Source organism: Bos mutus, chromosome 7 (assembly GCF_027580195.1).
Source record: "Bos mutus isolate GX-2022 chromosome 7, NWIPB_WYAK_1.1, whole genome shotgun sequence".
NCBI classification, from domain to species: Eukaryota; Metazoa; Chordata; class Mammalia; order Artiodactyla; family Bovidae; genus Bos; species Bos mutus.
In genome coordinates, this window is record NC_091623.1 from 70,739,433 (window position 1) to 70,758,711 (window position 19,279).

Sequence of the window (19,279 nt, forward strand, 5' to 3'; positions counted from 1 at the left end):
GAATCTGCAATTTAATAAACATTTGTTTGGATTCAAGTCATCCAAAATTCATAGTTTAAAAAATTAACCAATCAAGAAAAATTAAAAGAAAGTGAAATCGAATTCTTCCAGAGTGCTGGAAGAAAAACCAATCTTACATAAAATCTGAAAGAGCGAAAATAGACATATATTTGAGATCATAAAAATGTTAAACTTTTATAATTTAAGACATTATAGCCAAAATAAAAAAGCCCATAGTGAAAAGTAGTTTCATCAAGTGACTAATATTTTATTAATAGGCTATGCAAAGTAACAAGCAAAAACAACGGAGGCCCTAGTGGATAAATGGGTAAGCACATAAATGGAATTCCAAAAAGAGGGACTACAATCATAAATGTAAGAAATACCAATTAAAACAGCAACAAGGCAACACATATTGCTTGCTAAGTAAACAAATACCATGGTAGGGGGGCTAATATTCAAAGCTGATGAGGTAAGTTCATGCTTGCTGGTTGCATTATAAACCAGCTAAAATCATTTTGTAAAAAAATAATTTGGCAATACATAGCCAAAGCTGTAAAAATAGTCATACTCTTTGACAGAGAATGCTCCTTTTGTACTCTAGCTTGAAATCGTTTTGGATACGGGAGGAAAAAAAAACTATATGTAACGAGGAATATCAATCATCAGAAGTTGACCATGTGATGCACACGATTTCATTTAGTCTGTAAAACAATCCTATGCAGTTAGCACTTTCATTGTTCCCATATTAAAATTAGGAAAATGGAGGCACTCAACTTGCTCCAAGGTAAAGGCAGGTTCAGAAACATTCTGCCACCAGAAATTCTACACTTAAGTTTTTATAGCATATTATCACCATGAGGGAATCCTGCAACACAGTAGCATTTGTTCCATTAGAAAATGCAAGAAATTGGGAACAGTAAGGAGATTCCTTAAAAAACTAGGAATAAAACTACAATATGACCCAGCAATCCCAATACTAGGCATATACCCTGAGGAAGCCATAACTGAAAAAGACACGTGTACCTCAAAGTTCACTGCAGCACTATGTACAATAGCTAGGACTTGTAAGCAACCCAGATGTCCACTGACAGATGAATGCATAAAGAAGTTGTGGTATGTATACACAATGGAATATTACTCAGCTATAAAAAGGAATGTGTTTGAGTTGGTTCTAATGAGATGGATGAACCTAGAGCCTATTACACAAAGTGAAGTTAGAGAAAGACAAATATCATATATTAATGCATACATATGGAATCTAGAAAGATGGTACTGATGACCCTATTTACAGGGCAGCAATGGAGATGCAGACATACAGAACAGACTTTTGGAGACAGTGGGGTGGGAGAGGTGAGATAATTCGAGAGAATAGCATTTAAACACATTCATAACTGTATGTAAAGTAGATAGCTAGTGGGAATTTGCTGTGTGACACAGAGAACCCAAAGCTGGTGCTCTGTAACAAGCTAGAGGGGTGGGAGGGGGATGAGGTGGGAGGGAGGTTCCAGAGGGAGGGGACATATGTATACCTATGGGTGATTCATGCTGATGAATGGCAGAAGCCAACACAATAAAGTAAATAATTATCCTCCAAATAAAAATAAAATAAAATTAAAAAAACTGCAAGACAAGGAAGAAAGGAAAACAGTAATTATAGCAGCACAGTAGAAATATATGTGAGTAACAATGGTTTATTTCCCCCACCTCCAAACTTTCTGCAAGACTTAGCTTTATTATCTAAAAAAACTCAGCTTACTTGACGGGAGGAAAATAAAGCACATAGGAAAGAAAAAAAAAACCTCCTGACTTTTTCAAAAAATTAGAAAGAAATCCTAAGAAAATGTAGAGGATGAGAATGTTTTGAGAGAAGGATAATAATAATTATAGAAAACTATGAGCTTGAGAGAACTATAATAATCATCTTCAGATAATTAGATAAACTGTCAAATGAGTAACGGTTTTAGTTTGGCTCTAAGTGGGCCTGACAGTAAGCCAGAAGGCATTGTTGTGTGTTTGTGGTAAATGGATATGAACCAAGCATCTATTATTTTAAAGGTACAAAGCACTTATTAATAGTTCATATATGATTTTAGAATTAATTTGGGAACATTGGCTAAAAACTTTTAATAAGTGAGAAATACAAAGTACAGTGTGAGAGAAACCAGGACATTGGCAACAGAGCAAACTGCACCCATTGCAGAAATAATTGAATGTTCAAAAAAAAAAAATAATTGATTAAAAGAGAAAGTATTTTATGTAAAAACAGAACATTCAAAGCACACAACAAAATTCAAACATGGAAACCGGAGTACCAAAATTCTAATAAAAGGATAAAATTGTACAACATGGCAGCAATAATCAGTAAAGCTTGTGTATTCTGATTAAATTTTTGCCCATGTCAATCCTCCTTAACAAACAACTTTACAGTCAGGATTACAGATTTATATTTATTTTTACACCCTGTCTTTATTTGCACTTCATTGCTTTTTAGTTACTTTTTTGCCAAATCTAATACAATTAAAATGGGACAAATAAAGAGGACTTCTAACAGCCACTTTCTGCTCTATAAAACATACGATTCAGTGTCTCCCCACTAAAAAACTCTGCTGCACAATGTTATTTTTTTCTCCAAATCCCTGTAATCATGTTTTAACGAGGCTGCTAAAAACATGCAAAATTGAGAGATTTGAGAATTTCTATTTTCTCTTAATTCTAATCGTCTTGATGATATAATTTCAAGAATAGCTCAAATTATTAACAGAACTACAGAAGTTGAGAGAAGCATCCTAGGAAGTCTAGGAATTTTTTTCTGACTCTGAGAATCTAAGACCTTGCCTATAATCACTGGGGAGAGGGTCCTCTTCTGTAGAAGAAAATAAATCGTAATAGAGAAGAGAGCATGAGCGACTCTCCACTGATAAGCAGCATGGGCAGCCTCTTGCTCAGGGCGGGCCTAATTGGCAGTCACCCAGCTGTGCCTCGTGTGGAGTTGGCCCCCAAGTATCTTGGGGGACAGCTGGGCTGTGCTGGGGTCACGGAGACCTGGCAGGGTAGGAAGGAGGCTTGCATGTGACAGGCTGCTGAGTCCAGACTACTGCATCAGAGGCCGGGGAGGGGGAGGAATTCAGGTTTTAATTTCATTGTATGGACACATTTCATAAGGTCCCCAGCAATCTCTCTAGAATCTGTTTCCTCAATAAACAAGTGAACAAAACCAGAATTCCTTGAGAAGGAAGTGAAGCCCAGACTCCACATTTGTTTCTCTGTGAGGCCCTTGGGTGGGGGGAGCTTTTTGTAAAGTCGGCTGGCAATGCCCAGCCTAAGTCTGTGCTTCGCCTGTGCTGTTTCTTGCGGAAGTAAACCTGGATGTAACACAACTTTAAGTAGAAAATTCAGTGTTAATTATCCCTTGCTATCCTAATGGAAAAGTGTACAGATAACTGATAGCTCCTCAAACAAGGGGGGAACGAGGCTTACTCACTTCCCAGTATCATCTGTTTCAAGTTTTTACTCAATACTCTGATTATAAAATAAAAATTTTAAGTTTTAAAAAATGCTGCAAAAGAAATGCTACACAGCTTTTAATACAGAGTTAGCCCACTACCACATCATTCACGCACTGATATTTCCCAGAAAAATTTAAGTTGTCCTTAATGAAATTAAAAGCATAGATTAAATATAATAAAATATATAATAAAAATATAATATATAAAATGTAATTATATATAATATATAATAAAAATATATAATACATAATAAAATAAAATAAAAATATATAAAAATATAATAAAATAAATAAAAGCATAGATTATTTCTGAACATACTATCTTTCCATCCAGCTTTTCTCCCCCCATCTAAGTTCTTACCTTGAAGAAATTGAACTGTGCCACACATTTTATATATGTGTATGTATATAATAATACATATTCATATACAGGAAGTATATATACACACATACATATATACACATACAAAGATATGAATATGTATATATGAAAGAAAAATGCTAAAACTGTGTTAACTCATATGTGGTGATTTTCTGGGGAATTTCATGAGATATTTCTAGTTATTAAGGTATTTTAACACTTTAATAATAATTTATAACCTGTGAAATATTAAAATTTGATAGAAAAAAAGAAGTATTCTCTCTTCTATGTTTCACTGACCATTTTTCCAAAACCTCAGCTATTTCTTTTGCATTCTTCTTTCTTTTCTCAAAGACTTTAACAAAATGGTTCTGAGAACTGAAAAACCAGTCTTATAACATGGCCTTGATAATTCAAAAGAAAGCCTTGAGCCCACTTTACATGATCCCCAAACAGTCCTTGAATACAGGAGACATAGATGTCATCTTTTCCAGATATATTTGAGTATAAGTTGATTTTGATAAATTTATTTCTGTAAAATAATCATTTGACTCCCCTCCATTTTTGTAAAGCTTTAAGTATATTTTATGGATAAAATAGGATCTGGGTCTTATTCTTTCTGAACCTACAACACCCAGCATAGTACACTCCAGTTTGCCATCACACATCTATTTATGCAAAAGATCTTAACGGAAAATCCACCTACTCAGAAAGCAGACCTTTGAAAGGACTGAACAATTCATTTTAAAAGGAAATTTACTTCATGATAAAAGAAATCATACTGTTCTCAGAACTGTTAAAGCTCTAAGGAACCACAGAAAGCAGTCTTAATGTTATACCACCTGCCCTGTAGAGAAGAGCTGGGGGAGAAGTTACCTTTTTGTGCAGGGCATGAAATTCGCTGTACCTTTTTTCAACAAAATGTTTTCTTCCATTCATTAGAACTTCTATCTTAAACACCTAAAGGAAAAAAATAAAAAAAGATTAATTCCACCAGTTCCAAACCCTCAGTTGTCTGATGTGGTAAGTTTGTGACCATGATATATTTCATCCCTTTAATTACAGTAGCTGATCCCCCAAAACCCAGAAGGCTCAGGAGACCCTGGCCCAACAGCACTGATTAATGAGCCCTGGAGCCAAATGCTCACTAACAAATGACAGCAACCCTGCAAATGTGTTTAAAAATAGCGGCAACTTAAATGCCTTCAAATGCTCCTTAACTTTTTAACCAGAGAACACTCCTCTCCTAAAATTTCACTAAATGCATAGGATGGCATCAAAATACAAGTGTGATGCCACAGAAACAGTCTGCCAGAAATCACAGCCCATTATGGGTATTTCAATGATGGCAGTGCTGTGTCATCTTTAAGACAACCAAGCAAACAGTAGTACATTTTAGGTTAATTTCTTTCTAACCTGCATATTCATCTCCAGTCTCAGCTGGGCTTATTCTGCTGTTTGCAAAATGGGGAAAATGTAGTAAAGGTTCGTTTTCCCTGCATGATACGAGTGACAGCTTGTGCTCCCACCTTCAGGAGGTTGAAAGGCCAGCGAAAAGGCTCTCTGGGTGCACTAATTAGTAAGCACTAACATGACACTTTCTTGATTCTTAGGTCATGGGTCAAGACTGGGGACAAGGGATGAGGAATATGGTGAAATGCTCATGAGAACACAACACTAAGGTAGGCGGGGGAAGGATGCTCGGCAGGAGCTGAAGAGCAGATGCTCTGTATTTCCAAGAGTTTGTCTTTGGTTCTGTCTGCTTTGCTGAGGGAAAGTCTGTCATCACCAAGATGAAGGAGAATTGTTCCATGACCTAGTAAGCCTGATTTCCCATTTCAATTGCCCTTCTGAAGGAAACAAAACTAAAGTTGAGGTCATGTGACACTAAAGAGTGTTAAACACATTCTGCTAACCCTAAAAAGAACTATTTAAGCATATGAGATACAAGATCACACTCCTTCATTATGAAAATACCTCTCTATGGCTCTAAATTTCTGCCTTACATGTAAATATGACTGTTGTGGAAAGCCAGAAATTACATCATCAAACAAAATGTGTTCATATTTTTGTACTTCTTCCAATTAGAAACAAAATCTTCTGTTCCATGACTCAGTTTAAGAAACCTGCTTTTATTAAATAAGTGTTCAATTTTTATCAGTTTAACCAACTGTTCTTTTTTCCTCAAGAAATCCCTCTAAAAAATACTTTTTCTTTGGTGAGTCAGTGAAAATATTTTCTTCAAGAAACATATGCATATGCTTCAGACTCCAAGACATATATACATTATTTTTTAGAAAAAAAATTTGTTTACTAGTTCACTAAAGTAAATCTGTCTTCTTCAAAGACCCTTCAAAGCCAGGAATACAATGAGAAAATCACCCTGGGAAATGCAAACAAAAGAAGCACAGCTTCAACTCAGGGGCTTGGTTAATAGAAATCAGAGTCTCCTTTCTAGAGTCAGGTCTCAGACTTAAATCAGGACAATGTGGGAGCAATGAAAGTACTTTCCATCTGCAGAGCTGTATGAAATAGATGGAGTTACGTTCTGAGTTCAGTTACTTGAGGCTTCATCACAAAAACCACCACTTTAATTGGCACGTTTGCTGAAGAACCCATAGAAGGAGAAAGCTGAAGACTCAGAAAGGTTCAGCTTACTAGGTTGCCCCTCAGGTGCTCCCTCCTGAAGGCCACAGATAAGACACATTACACAGCAGCTGCCTCATGGAATGTCACCCCTTCTATCGACCAGATGGCTTCATTACCAAGTTCCACAGTTACTTCACACAATCACTAAATTTCACTTTGCGGGGGAGGGGCTGGGGTGTACGTAACAGACATAGACACACAGAGAAAAGTATGTGATAAATTTTAATTCTAATATTATTATTAGGTTGCTATTTTTTAAATGCACAATATACCTAATACAGTTAAGACGTTTTTCTTTTAAATGGGAAAACACCTTGGAAAGGAGGTTTCTTAATCAGAATTTCCATGACAATATTAATCAAGAAATGGAGTCCATTTAATAAATCTTATGTTCCTAAATTCCACAGCAGACTTATTTTTTTTCTTAATAGTTTCTGACACACGTTGTCCCTGCTGCCAGGAAAACATTTTCCCTCTTGCCTTTCCTGGCAAACTCCTAGTAGCTGTTATCTAGCTCTAAGGTCGGGGCAGCACAGATGATGTTTGGAATGAATGCACGGTATCTGGCATTTGTTCGTTCAGTTATTTAACAGATATTTACTGAAGGACTACAATGTGCCTGTGCCCAGGAGTCGCTTGACGCTCCGCGGATTCAGCAGAGAACAAGACAAACAAGAGCCCAGACTTCACGGAGCACACCTCCTTTATAGGATCCAGTGAGGAAGGCAGATCATAAACAGATAAAAAAAACACGGTGAAGTCGAGAAACAAAAGTGCAGTGAAGAATAGAGCAGGATAACACAGAGCTGGACAAGAGTGCTGTTTTAGACACTGTGGTAAGAAGAGGTCTCTCTGAACACAGAGGCAGTGAAGGGTACAAAATCTGACAGGAAATACCAGGAAAAAGTGTATGCAGGAGTTGAATGTGGCTGCCTCTGGAATTTCAGAGTGGGTGGATGAGGATTGTTTGTTTGTGTTCCTCCCCCCTCCACCCCATATTTAAGGTCCAGAGAAGGAGAGTCCAGAGAAGGAGAAACAATTATACAATTGGACAAAATAAGTGGGAGAACTGGCTCTTAAGACATTGGACATGAGGAAATGAAGACACTGGACATGAGGAAATGAATGACACCGAGAGATAGGAAACAGTGATTCCTAAGATTACCCCTAGGATAACCACAAGGTGGCCTGAATTAGGGACAGGGAGGAGAGAGTGGCAGGAAGCCATGGCGGTTTGCGGGGCACAGTTCTGGAGAGGAGTGAGCCACAGATGAAGGGAATTTCTGTGACTTGCCAGAGGTCTCCCTCCAGCATTCAGCTGAATCCTCATCAGCACGTGAGGCTGAGCAGACTACCCAAGGACAGGAAGAGATTAGAGACCCCGGTGCTCAGAGCTCACAGGCACCAGGGCACAGTTCTTGCTCCCAAAAGCCAAGGTGAAAACCTCTTAATTCGGGGAGCACTCGTTAGAGAGCTCAGAGGAGTCCTGTCTCAGTAGTAGAGCTAAAGTAACTGTAAGCTAAAAGCTTTTCTAATCCAAAGTAACAAACCTTAAAAGCAAGACCTAAAGAGAATAAACTGTTTCTGACTAACTTAACCACTTGCCAGAACAAAGTTCAAGAATATTTTTGAGAGCATAAAAACGTTCAGTACCCAACAAGACAAAATGTACAAACTGCTGCTGCTAAGTCACTTCAGTCGTGTCCAACTCTGTGCGACCCCAGAGACGACAGCCCACCAGGCTCTCCCGTCCCTGGGATTCTCCAGGCAAGAACACTGGAGTGGGTTGCCATTTCCTTTTCCAATGCATGAAGTGAAAAGTGAAAGTGAAGTCGCTCAGTCGTATCCGACTCTTAGCGACCCCATGGACTGCAGCCTACCAGGCTCCTCCATCCATGGGATTTTCCAGGCAAGAATACTGGAGTGGGGTGCCACTGCCTTCTCCAAAATGTACAAAGCCTGGCATTTAATCGAAAAGAAGCAAGAAACTTCAACTCATAATGAAAAGAAAAAACAGTAAATAGAAACTAGTCCAGAAATGACACAGATGATAAAATTAGATTAAAGCATTAACTTGTTATAAGAAAATTTCTTATGTTCAAGAACCTAGAAGAAAGGTTGACTATGTTAAGTGGAGGCATGGAAGATATAAACAAGGCTTAGATAACAGGTGTGGGTCCTACTGAAGAGTAAAAAATGTCTGTGAATAAAAATATACATATACTGGAGGAGATTAGCAGCAGGTAAGACACTAGAGAAGAAAAGATAAGTAAAGTTAAAAATCCAGCAGTAGCAACTTAAATCAACAAAGCATTCGTGAACCATGGGACAACTTTAAACATCAAAGTGCATGTATAATCAGAGTACTCATAGCAGAGGTGAGATGTGGGGAAAGAGGTTGGAGAGAAAGACAAATATGTTTGAAGAAATCTTGATCAAGAATTTCCCCAATTTGATAGAAACTATAAACTTGTAAGTCCAAGATGACCAATGGACCCAAGTACAAGAAACGGGGGGAAAAAACCCAAGGCAAAACATAATCTAATTGTTAAAAACCAGTAAGAAAGAAAACCTGAAAAGCTGCCAGAAAACAGAGACATCACATAGAAAAGAAAGATAAGTTTGAGAGCAAATTTTTCAAATGTTTCTATAAATAACCAACCCTGTGAGTCAATGCATATATATTTCGGTTACGTAAATATGTTCTATGTAAAGTGGCATACATAAATCAACGTACAATTTAATCATTATTTTTAAAGTGTTTAGGAATTTTTCCTAAATAGTAAGACCAATAATAACAACAACAATAACAAAGACTTTTATAATTCTTATATGCAGGCACTGCTCCAAGCTCCTTTATCATGACAATCACTCATTTAATTTTCACAACAACCCACCACGGGATAGGTAGTATGATCCCCATTTTACTGGCAAGGAAACTGAGGCATGAGTTAAGTACCTTGCCTATGGTAGCTACATTTTGAACTCAGTGATTCGGTTCCTGAATCTGCCTTCTTAACCACTGCACAATACTGATGCCCAATGAACAGGCTCCCTTATAGTCTTGTTCACTGGGGGAGATACTCTGGAGGGGGAACAATGCCTTCCATACAGTCTCTTCTAAGGCAGCTCTGCAGGAACCTAGGGCCCCTGGCAGAGAGGGTGGTGGTGATGCTGGCGTGAGGAATTCACCCCTAACTACAGCCTGTGCTCCTCTCAAACAAACACTGATCTATGTAGAAAGCAAACAATTCTGCAGAGTAGAAAAAAATCCTTCTCCTGCCAGGATCTGTGTCCATACCGCCTCCTCAGTCAATCTCCTTACATTGCTGCCCCCAAACTCAGTGTGTATGGTTTTGCTACAAAAACATATGCTTACAAGGAAGACTTTTCAAAAGTCCAAAGGAAATAAACTGAAAAGCATGTTTAATACATAAGAGACTTGGATAAAACCATATTAAGTTTCTTATTTGGATCTGTTTAAGCTACTTGTTGCCTTTCAGAAATTGTCTATACTCATATTGACTCTTTATGTACATATAAAATATGTTATTTTCTTAATACGACTGTAGCTAGAGCATATAGTTCTACTACTTTTGTTTTTTCTACTACTTTTATTCTTTACTTTATTTACTTAATACATAGACACCTTCATTAATGAGCACATTTTGACATACTTCATTCTTTAATGGCTACATAGTACTACCATGTATGTTGTTACCACAGTTTATTTAATGAGGACCCTAATCAAGGTGAATATTAAGTTACTGGAGTATTTTTCACTGTATATTTTAATACATTTATATACATTTATATAAATATGTACATATATATTTATTTATGTCTACATATACCTACATATATTTATATATGTTAATGTTAATGTATGTGTATAGACATACACATCTCATTCTTGTTCCTGCGTATGAACTTACACACATACATACAGAAGATAAATTACCAAAAATGTTACCAAATTCATCCCCCTCAAATGTACTAAGTTACCCTACTAAGTTACCAAAAGGATATGGAATGCCTGGCTCATTCTGACCAACACTGGCTACCAGTCACTTTGGCAGTATGATGAGGAAATGAGAACAAATTGGGAATATTTTGCCCAGGGTTTATAGTAGCATAAGTTTCCATTCCAACTGTCTTACGTAAAATCACATAGAGACCTGACCTATCCATCTAGCCCTCTACTCTTGGAGATATCCTTGCCTTCAGAGATGTCTAGAAATTCCCCTGTATAAAGCAAGGGAAGCTTCATGTAACTAAATAAACATATTAAGATTTTCATTTAAGTTTGTTTAAAAAACAGAAACTATACTGTTCATGTGACTATTCTGGCCACAGTCCTAAGAACATTATTAAGTCCTTAGACTTCCAATTGAAAAGAAAAATAAATACTACTTTAAAGAGAAGATTTCAATTTGTAAGTGCGGTTTTGACTACACATTAGAGTCAGTTTTTTTTTTTTTCCCGCAGTTTGATAACATCTCTGAAGTTAAACTGTAAATTAATGATAAAATATTTTATAATTTGGTTTACACCCAGTTTTTTCAGGAATGTATCTAAAAAAACAAAATAAACTTAAGCTAAAGAAGGACTTAACTTATATTCTAGGTTGAATGATCTCTGTCTTCAGAAGCTCGTATCTTTCATAGTCATTTATTTTCAACCAAAGAAAAGAAAAGTTTTCATACCTAAAAGTGTCTAATAAATAACTTTTAGGTGCTTTACAAATAAAGTTGGAAACTCTATATAAAATTAAAGTTTTAAGTCCAGTCCTCCAAGTAGTTTGGATCACTAATGCATTATAATAAGGATATACTAAAGCATTATACTAAGAATACACATAAAGATACACTATCAGCTTCAAAATGACTTTTCTTTATATATATACATACTAGGCAAATTTTCCACCAGGAAGATGGGAAGGTGCTTGTCTCAGACATGCAGGAGAGAGAATATTTTATGTACTATGTTTATGTTTATGAAATTCTCTTTGAAGATTTTTTCAAAAAAGAATTCAAAAAAGCAGCCAAGAAACGGTGGAAATCTAGAAACAATATGCAGATATTGGGGAATCTTAAAATACCAATTATGCAGCCTAAAAAGTATTCAAATTAGAGTAAGAAGCCAAAGGGTTCCAAGAAGAATGCTTTCAAGAACAAAATGGGTATGATTAATACCTATTATCATTAATGAGATTTTAGTGATAGCATCAAAGCATTCACCTTTCTCTGTTAAGAAAAAAAAAGTGCTTAAGAATTTCAAGAAAACCAACTAAACAAAACTGTATACAATGTACAGTTCCAAATATAAAGCAAAATAAATGCAACACGATCTGAAACAGTTTAGAGAATTAAGAATGTCAGGATTTCCCTGGAGGTCCAGAGATTAAGACTTCACCTTCCAATGCTGGGGGTGAGGGTTACCCTGGTTGGGGAGCTAAGATCTTACATGCCTCACAGCAAAAAACCAAAACATAAGACAGAAACAATATTGTGACAAATTCAATAAAGACTTTAAAAATGGTCCACAAAAAAAAAAAAAACACAAAAAAACCTGAACAAGATTGTCCATTTGAAGCAATGCTTGAAACATTCTCCACTGAGCAGTACAGGTTAACAATTTATAAGGCTTCCTTTCCTTCTTTACAATTCCAAAAGCTTGATTACATGGTGAAAACATAAATAAATATCTGTACACACACACATATAATTATCATATGGGAACATTAATTATTGTACTCAGCTTTTGTAATCAATCTATACAACAGAGAAGACAATTATTTTTACAGAACAGACTGCAAATATTTTTTGTGTAAAAACTAATGTCATAACTAGCAGAAAACAAGAGATGAATGGGGAAGGAACGGGATGTAAAGCAAGTAAACAGGGTCCACATCTTTCCATCTTACATAATTGACAGTCAAAGCATGCTGCTTAAAAGCTGGTGAATGAAAGTTGCTCAAGTTACACAGTAACAAATACAAAGTCATAAAGTTGATTTTAATTATGAAATTAAAATCATATACATAGTGAAAATGGAGTAGAGGAGAGTTTAATACAGGAGTGGAATCAATTCATATTTCTAAGAGATTATCAGGGACACAGAGATTTTCCAAGACACCAAGAAATGGAGATTCAGATACATTATTAATACTTACAGTAACATTGCTTAAATTAGTAACTTTTCAACTAACTTCTGGTTCTAGAAGGTCATTTATAGACATTTATAGACATTTTATTTTTCCTTTTACATGTTTATGAAGTGTTGAAATTTTTTCTGTCTATATGAAGTACTTTCAGATAACCTAAAAATGACATAATCTCTGCTAAATGTTTCTGTTTTACATCTCTCTGGTTATAAAGGAAAGATTCTCTTGAGTTTATTAATATTTACAGAATTACAGGTTTTCAGTGTAAACCCTACCACTGACTGATTTTAGCTGCAGCTCCCTGACTGATTACTTGATTATGAAAAGTCTTCATTTTTCTTTTCCTCTTCAGCCACATCTATGACACAAACCCAATCAATCAATTTAGGATGAAGGAAAAAATGCACTCAAATGCATTAGGTCATACATATTGATTGGTTAACATAGTTTTTCATTAGTTTCAATATCATATAACTTTAACTTAGATTTCCTATAAAATGTGAATGCTGCTAGTTCTTTGCTTACCTGAATTGTTCTGGCAATAAATTTTATATGGCATATTAGGTTAAACAATTAAGCATTCTGGAAGATAGATGCTGCTGTTGCTGCTGCTGCTGCTAAGTCGCTTTAGTCGTGTCTGACTCTGTGCAACCCCATAGATGGCAGCCCACCAGGCTTCCCCGTCCCTGGGATTCTCCAGGCAAGGACACTGGAGTGGGTTGCCATTTCCTTCTCCAGTGGATGAAAGTGAAAAGTGAAAGTGAAGTCACTCAGTCGTGTCCGACTCTCAGTGACCCCATGGTCTGCAGCCTACCAGGCTCCTCCATCCATGGGATTTTCCAGGCAAGAGTACTGGAGTGGGGTGCCATTGCCTTCTCCAAAGATAGATGCTACGTGAATCTTATTATTTTATTTTATGACCTGCTTTGAAAGAAGGAAAATAGATAAATGAATTTTATCTGCACTACTTCCTAACTTGGGCAAATCTCTAAGTTTCTTTGAGCCACAGTATCTTCATTAATAAATACGGAAGACAAAATGATACCTACTGTATTAGTTTGTCAAATAATAAATGTCTTGGTGCTTTGTAAGATGCTCTGAAATGGAATGAAAAATTGCTAACTATGAACACTGTAAAGCAATTATTCCCCAATTAAAAATTTAAAAAATTTCTAACTATGAAGCAAAGACATCACTTTGCTGACAAAGGTGCATCTAGTCAAAGCTATGGTTTTTCCAGTAGTCACGTACTGGGGTCACAAAGAGTCGGACACAACTGAGCGACTAAACTGAACTGCACTGAACTGATGCAGATGATACCACTCTAATGGCAGAAAGCGAAGAACTAAAGAGCCTCTTGATGAAGGTGAAAGAGGAGAGTAAAAAAGTTGGCTTAAAACTCAACATTCAAAGAAAACTAAGATCATGGCATCTGGTCCCATTACCCCATGGTAAATAGAAGGGGAAAAATGGAAGCAGTGAGGTTTTATTTTCTTCAGCTCCAAAACTGCTGCAGGTGGTGACTGTAGCCATGAAACTAAAAGATGCTTGCTCCTTGGAAGGAAAGCTATGACAAACCTAGACAGCATATTAAAAAGCTGAGGCATCACTTTGCCTACAAAGGTCCATATAATCAAAGCTATGGTTTTTCCAGTAGTCATGTACGGATGTGAGAGTTGGACCATAAAGAAGGCTGAGCACTGAAGAACTAATGCTTTCAAATTGTGGTGCTGGAGAAGACTCTTGAGAGTCCCTTGGACTGCAAGGAGATCAAACCAGTCAATCCTAAAGGAAATCAACCCTGAATATTCATTGGAAGGACTGATGCTGATGCTGAAGCTCCAGTACTTTGGGCACCTGATGCAAAGCTCCAATACTTTGGCCACTTGATGCTGGGAAAGATTAAAGGCAAAAGGAGAAGAGGGTGGCCAAGGATGAGACAGTTAGATAGCATCACTGACATGATGGACATGAATTTGAGTAAACTCTGTGAGATACTGGAGGACAGAGGAGCCTGGTGGGTTACAATCCATGGGGTCAGAAAGAATTGAACATGACTTAGCGACTGAGCAACAACAACTCACTGCGCTAAAATCATGGTATTGGCAGGGCTGGGTTCCTTTTGGTGGTTCACTGGGAGAAAACGTTTCTGTTTCCTTGTGGTTGTAGGACTTGGTCTTCATTTTCTTGCTGACCCTCATTTAAGGGCAAAGTTTGCAGCTTCTAGAAGCCACCTGTACTCCTTGGTTCATGGTCTCCTTTCTCAATCTTCAAAGCCAGCAACAGGAGATCAAGACTCTCATGTCCTGTTTCTGTGACCTACTTTTCTGCTTCCCCTTCTTTTTAAACGAAAGACTCATGGGATTATATTAATCCTATCCAGATAAGCTAAATTGTCTCTGTGATCTCAAGGTCCGTAACATTCACCACCTCCATTAAGTCTCTTCTGTATATCAGGAAACATATTCACAGGTTCTGGAGATTAGGGCGCAGACATTTTGGGAGATCCACTATTTCTTTTATCACAGACCTAGAGGAAGTGAGAATATCTGGGTGTGGGGGCAGGATGGTCCCAGCAGGTGGAAGATTAAATACTTGACATAGTTATGTGCCTAAAGTGATGCGGAGGGAGAAGAGTCAGAGATAAGGTCTGAATAGTAGTGGAGAGAGGTGAGGAGAAGTAGAAACAAAGGACAGGCTAACATAATTAAATGTGGAGATTCTTAAAAAAAAAAAAGAATGAAAGGAAGAAATGGAAACAAATATAATGGTGAGGTTTGGGAATTGGAGCAACTTGAAGGATGGTGGTGCCAGTAACTGAGCTGGGAAGACTGTCAGGGGTAGGGGGTGGGGGGGTGGGTGCAAACAGGAGCTCTGCACTTGTTGCATTAAGTTTGAGACACATGTTAGATAGACATTAAGTGGATATGTTCAGTGGACTGAATTTACACATTTGGGGCTTAGGGAGAGGTCTTGGACAGAGATATACATTTGGGAATCATCTAATTGTGAATGTGATCTAATGTCAGGAGACAGGATCTGATTATCTAGGAAGAGAAGTTTATTCTGCGGTCTTGAGGCCATATCAGTGCTTATGGTTTTCCACTCTAGTATGAGAAAACTTAGCTGCATTTTAAAGTCTTCCCCTTCCAGATTGAAACTACTCTAGCTCCTTTAGCTGTCCTTCAGAAGACCCACCTTCTGGTTAAAATATAGTTTGTCACTGTTCACCTAAAATATAGAATCCAGGACTTAAGAAAATATGGCCATTCCCAGTTAGTGAATGGATTATGTCTCCAAAATCTACAATTGAGGTAGTTTAAAACTCAACACAGATTTTCTCATAAGTATAAAAGATAGATTACAACTCATAAAAAAAACCCTGTTTAGCCCATATATGCAGAAATGACAATAATATTTTGGTAGGAATTATTCATATACATGTTTTTATTGTAGATTTCTTTTTGTGCTTCTATGAGATCTTAGGAACACAATTTCTCATCATTTTATAAAGACCTTTTTCCTACTGGAAGAATTAAACATGTTCATTACAGAAAACAAGCAAATAACAGAGGATAGAAAAGACTCTGAGTCATCACATCATACCTACTTTTTGTAATTTTTTTTTCCATTTAAACATCATAAGCCACCTTCATTCTAACAGATTCTGTCCCATATAATGGTTACATGAAACAGTGCGTGCATGCTCAGTCATGTCCAACTCTTTGTGACTGCATGGACTGTAGCCCGTCTGGCTCCTCCATTCATGGGATTCTCCAGGCAAGAATACTGGAGTGGGCTGCCATTTCCTTCTGCAACAATAATATTTTTATTTCACCCACCAGCTTTGCAGGATAACACAGTGGTTAAGACTTCTGATCCTTGAATCAAACTGCCTGGGTTTGAATCCTGTGTTTTCTATGGTTCTCTGCTGGGCTTGGGTAGCACTCCATGATTTGGGGCAAATTATTTAACCTTTATAAACCTAAATTTTCCCATCTATAACATGAAGCTTACCATGGTACCTTTCAAATAGGTTTGTTTTCAGGATTAAATGTGATTATCATGTCACTAATTTACCATATTATCTTGCATTTAGCAAGAACCCAAACAAGAATGTTATCTATTAATATCATTATTAACATCTAGTCACTTTCACAGCTGTTTCTGTATCAGCATGGGGGAGGGAGACTTGGTGGACAGAGAGGGAAAAAAAGATGACCCCACAGGAGTGTAGCTACTGACTACATCCATCCATCTCCACAAGGGAGAAGGGACTTTTCTCCCATCAGCAGAGGTGGTTGAGCCTGCAGGGCAAACCTGTGGCTTCTGCACTCACCTATATCAGCGCCCACTCAGAACCCTGTATTGCTGACAAGACCCATCCACTAAGACCCAGTGGAATCCTGACTTCCCTCGATCTTAGTGTAAGATTCCTTATCTTTGACCCGTATTCTCCTAAATCTTTTTGGAAGCTCTAGTTCACTGTTGGCTCACGGTGAACCTTGAGGTCAAACAAAAGCACTAGGTCTTCCCCGAGAATTCTGGAACAGGTGATTGTGAGAACTTGAGGTCAGGCTTACAAAGGACCATGTCCATTTCCACCCATCGTATGAGGATGCTGCAACTTTTCTGAAAACTTATGCTGTCACCCAAATCATAAGCCAGCATTTCTGCCAAGCCTGGTGTCATTGGAGAGTCTGCATAGCCTTCCTTCATTCAGGCCCGAAAATTCATTCTACAACCTCCCCACTGGTCTCACTGACACACTCATGCCCTGTAACCATCTGTTTCACAGTAGCCCTTTTCAGGCCTCCACCAGATCACATGACTCCTCTGTTGCACTCATTCCATGGATTTCTACCACTCCTGGAGTAAAATTCCAGTCCCTATTGTAGCCTACAAAGCCCTACACCCACAGGCTTCAGAGCCCCTCTCTCTTCTACATCTCCTAATACACCCCTCTTACTTATCCTGGTCTATGCACACCAGTCCCCTTCAGTTCAGTTCAGTTCAGTTCAGTTGCTCAGACATGTCTGACTCTGACCCCATGGACTGCAGCACGCCAGGCCTCCCTGCCCATCACCAGTCCACTTCTGCTGCTGCTGCTAAGTCGCTTACTGACCATCAAATGTACCAAGCACATTCCCAGCTTTAGGGTTTTTGTTGTTGTTGTTGTTTAGTCGCTGAGTTGTGTTTGACTCTTTGTGAAACCATGGACTATAGCCCACCAGGCTCCTCTGTCCATGGGATTTCCCAGGCAAGAATACTGGATTGGGTTGCCATTTCTTTCTCCAGCCTTTAAAAATATCTGGCAACAAAGTAGGCTGAATACAGGAAATAAAGGAGGAAGCAAAGAGGGGAAGGAGAGTGAACAAGTAATTAACAGCAAGACAACACACTGGGAAGAACACGTCCACAACTTAGCCCAGTTCAGCAGTCTGATAGTAAAAAAAAAAAGTAAGATGAATTATTTTTGTCAGAGAAAAATCAGTAAGTTAGACATGATAGAGCAGACAGTGCAGAACCAGATCATTTCCTATAGAAAAATTTGTGGTAGCTGGTCTAAAGAATACTGTTCATGAGGGCATGAGTGCTATGAAAAGAGTTTTGAAATATAGCCCTTTTATTAAAAAGAAACTACCCGTCTTAATAATTAGCACCACTGTGGAGAAGCTACATGGTATGGTACAAAGAATGCCAATGTAGAGTCAGACACACCCGACACCCAGATCTGTCACTTGCCAGCTCTGATTCCTTAAAGATATTGCTTATTCACTTTGAGCTTCAATTTCCTCATATGGAAAATGAGGATGATAATATCTGTTTCTTTAGGCCGGTGGCAGAGTAAATATGTAAGACATGGTATATAAAACACTTGGCACTTCACCAGACACAAGGCTGGTGCCCTATACATCCTAGTCTCTTCCCAAATGTCATTGGGTTTCTCACAAATCTAAATGGAATCTGAGGCCATTAATAACTTCCAATTCTCTAACACACCATGAAGCTCTATGATGCACTATGCTTCTGTCTTAAAAAACATCCTCACAAAAAATCATGCAACTCAAAAGTTCAAATATTCCCAATGATATTTGGGAAGAGACTAGAATGTGTATTCTCTCTATATAAATGAGCTTCCCAGGTGGTACAATGGGAAAAAAAAAAAATATCTGCCTGCTGATGCAGGAGACACAAGAGACAGGGGTTGGATCCCTGGGTCAGGAATATCCCCTGGAGAAGAAAATGGCAATGCCCTTCCCAGTATTCCTGTCTGGAAAATTCCATGGACAGAGGCGACTAGCAGGCTACAGTCTATGGGATTGCAAAAGAGTTGGACACAACTGACATACACACACACACACACACACACACACACACACACACTATACTGCTAAGCCACTTCAGTCGTGTCCAACTCTGTGAGACCCCATAGACGGCAGCCCACCATGCTCCGCCGTCCCTGGGATTCTCCAGGCAAGAATAGTGAAGTGGGTTGCCATTTCCTTCTCCAATGCAGGAAAGTGAAAAGTGAAAGGGAAGTCGCTCAGTCGTGTCCGACTCTTAGCGATCCCATGGACTACAGCCCATCAGG

At 38.0% G+C, this 19,279-nt stretch overlaps 1 protein-coding gene across 1 annotated transcript in view; it reads right to left on the minus strand.

The window, feature by feature from the left end:
- Positions 1-19,279, minus strand: part of SNX24 (sorting nexin 24) — a 178,379-nt gene that overhangs the window by 73,856 nt on the left and 85,244 nt on the right. The window contains exon 2 of the mRNA XM_070374084.1: positions 4,746-4,829. Within this exon, the coding sequence (XP_070230185.1) occupies positions 4,746-4,829 (84 nt within the window). The remainder of the gene's footprint in view (positions 1-4,745; positions 4,830-19,279) is intronic.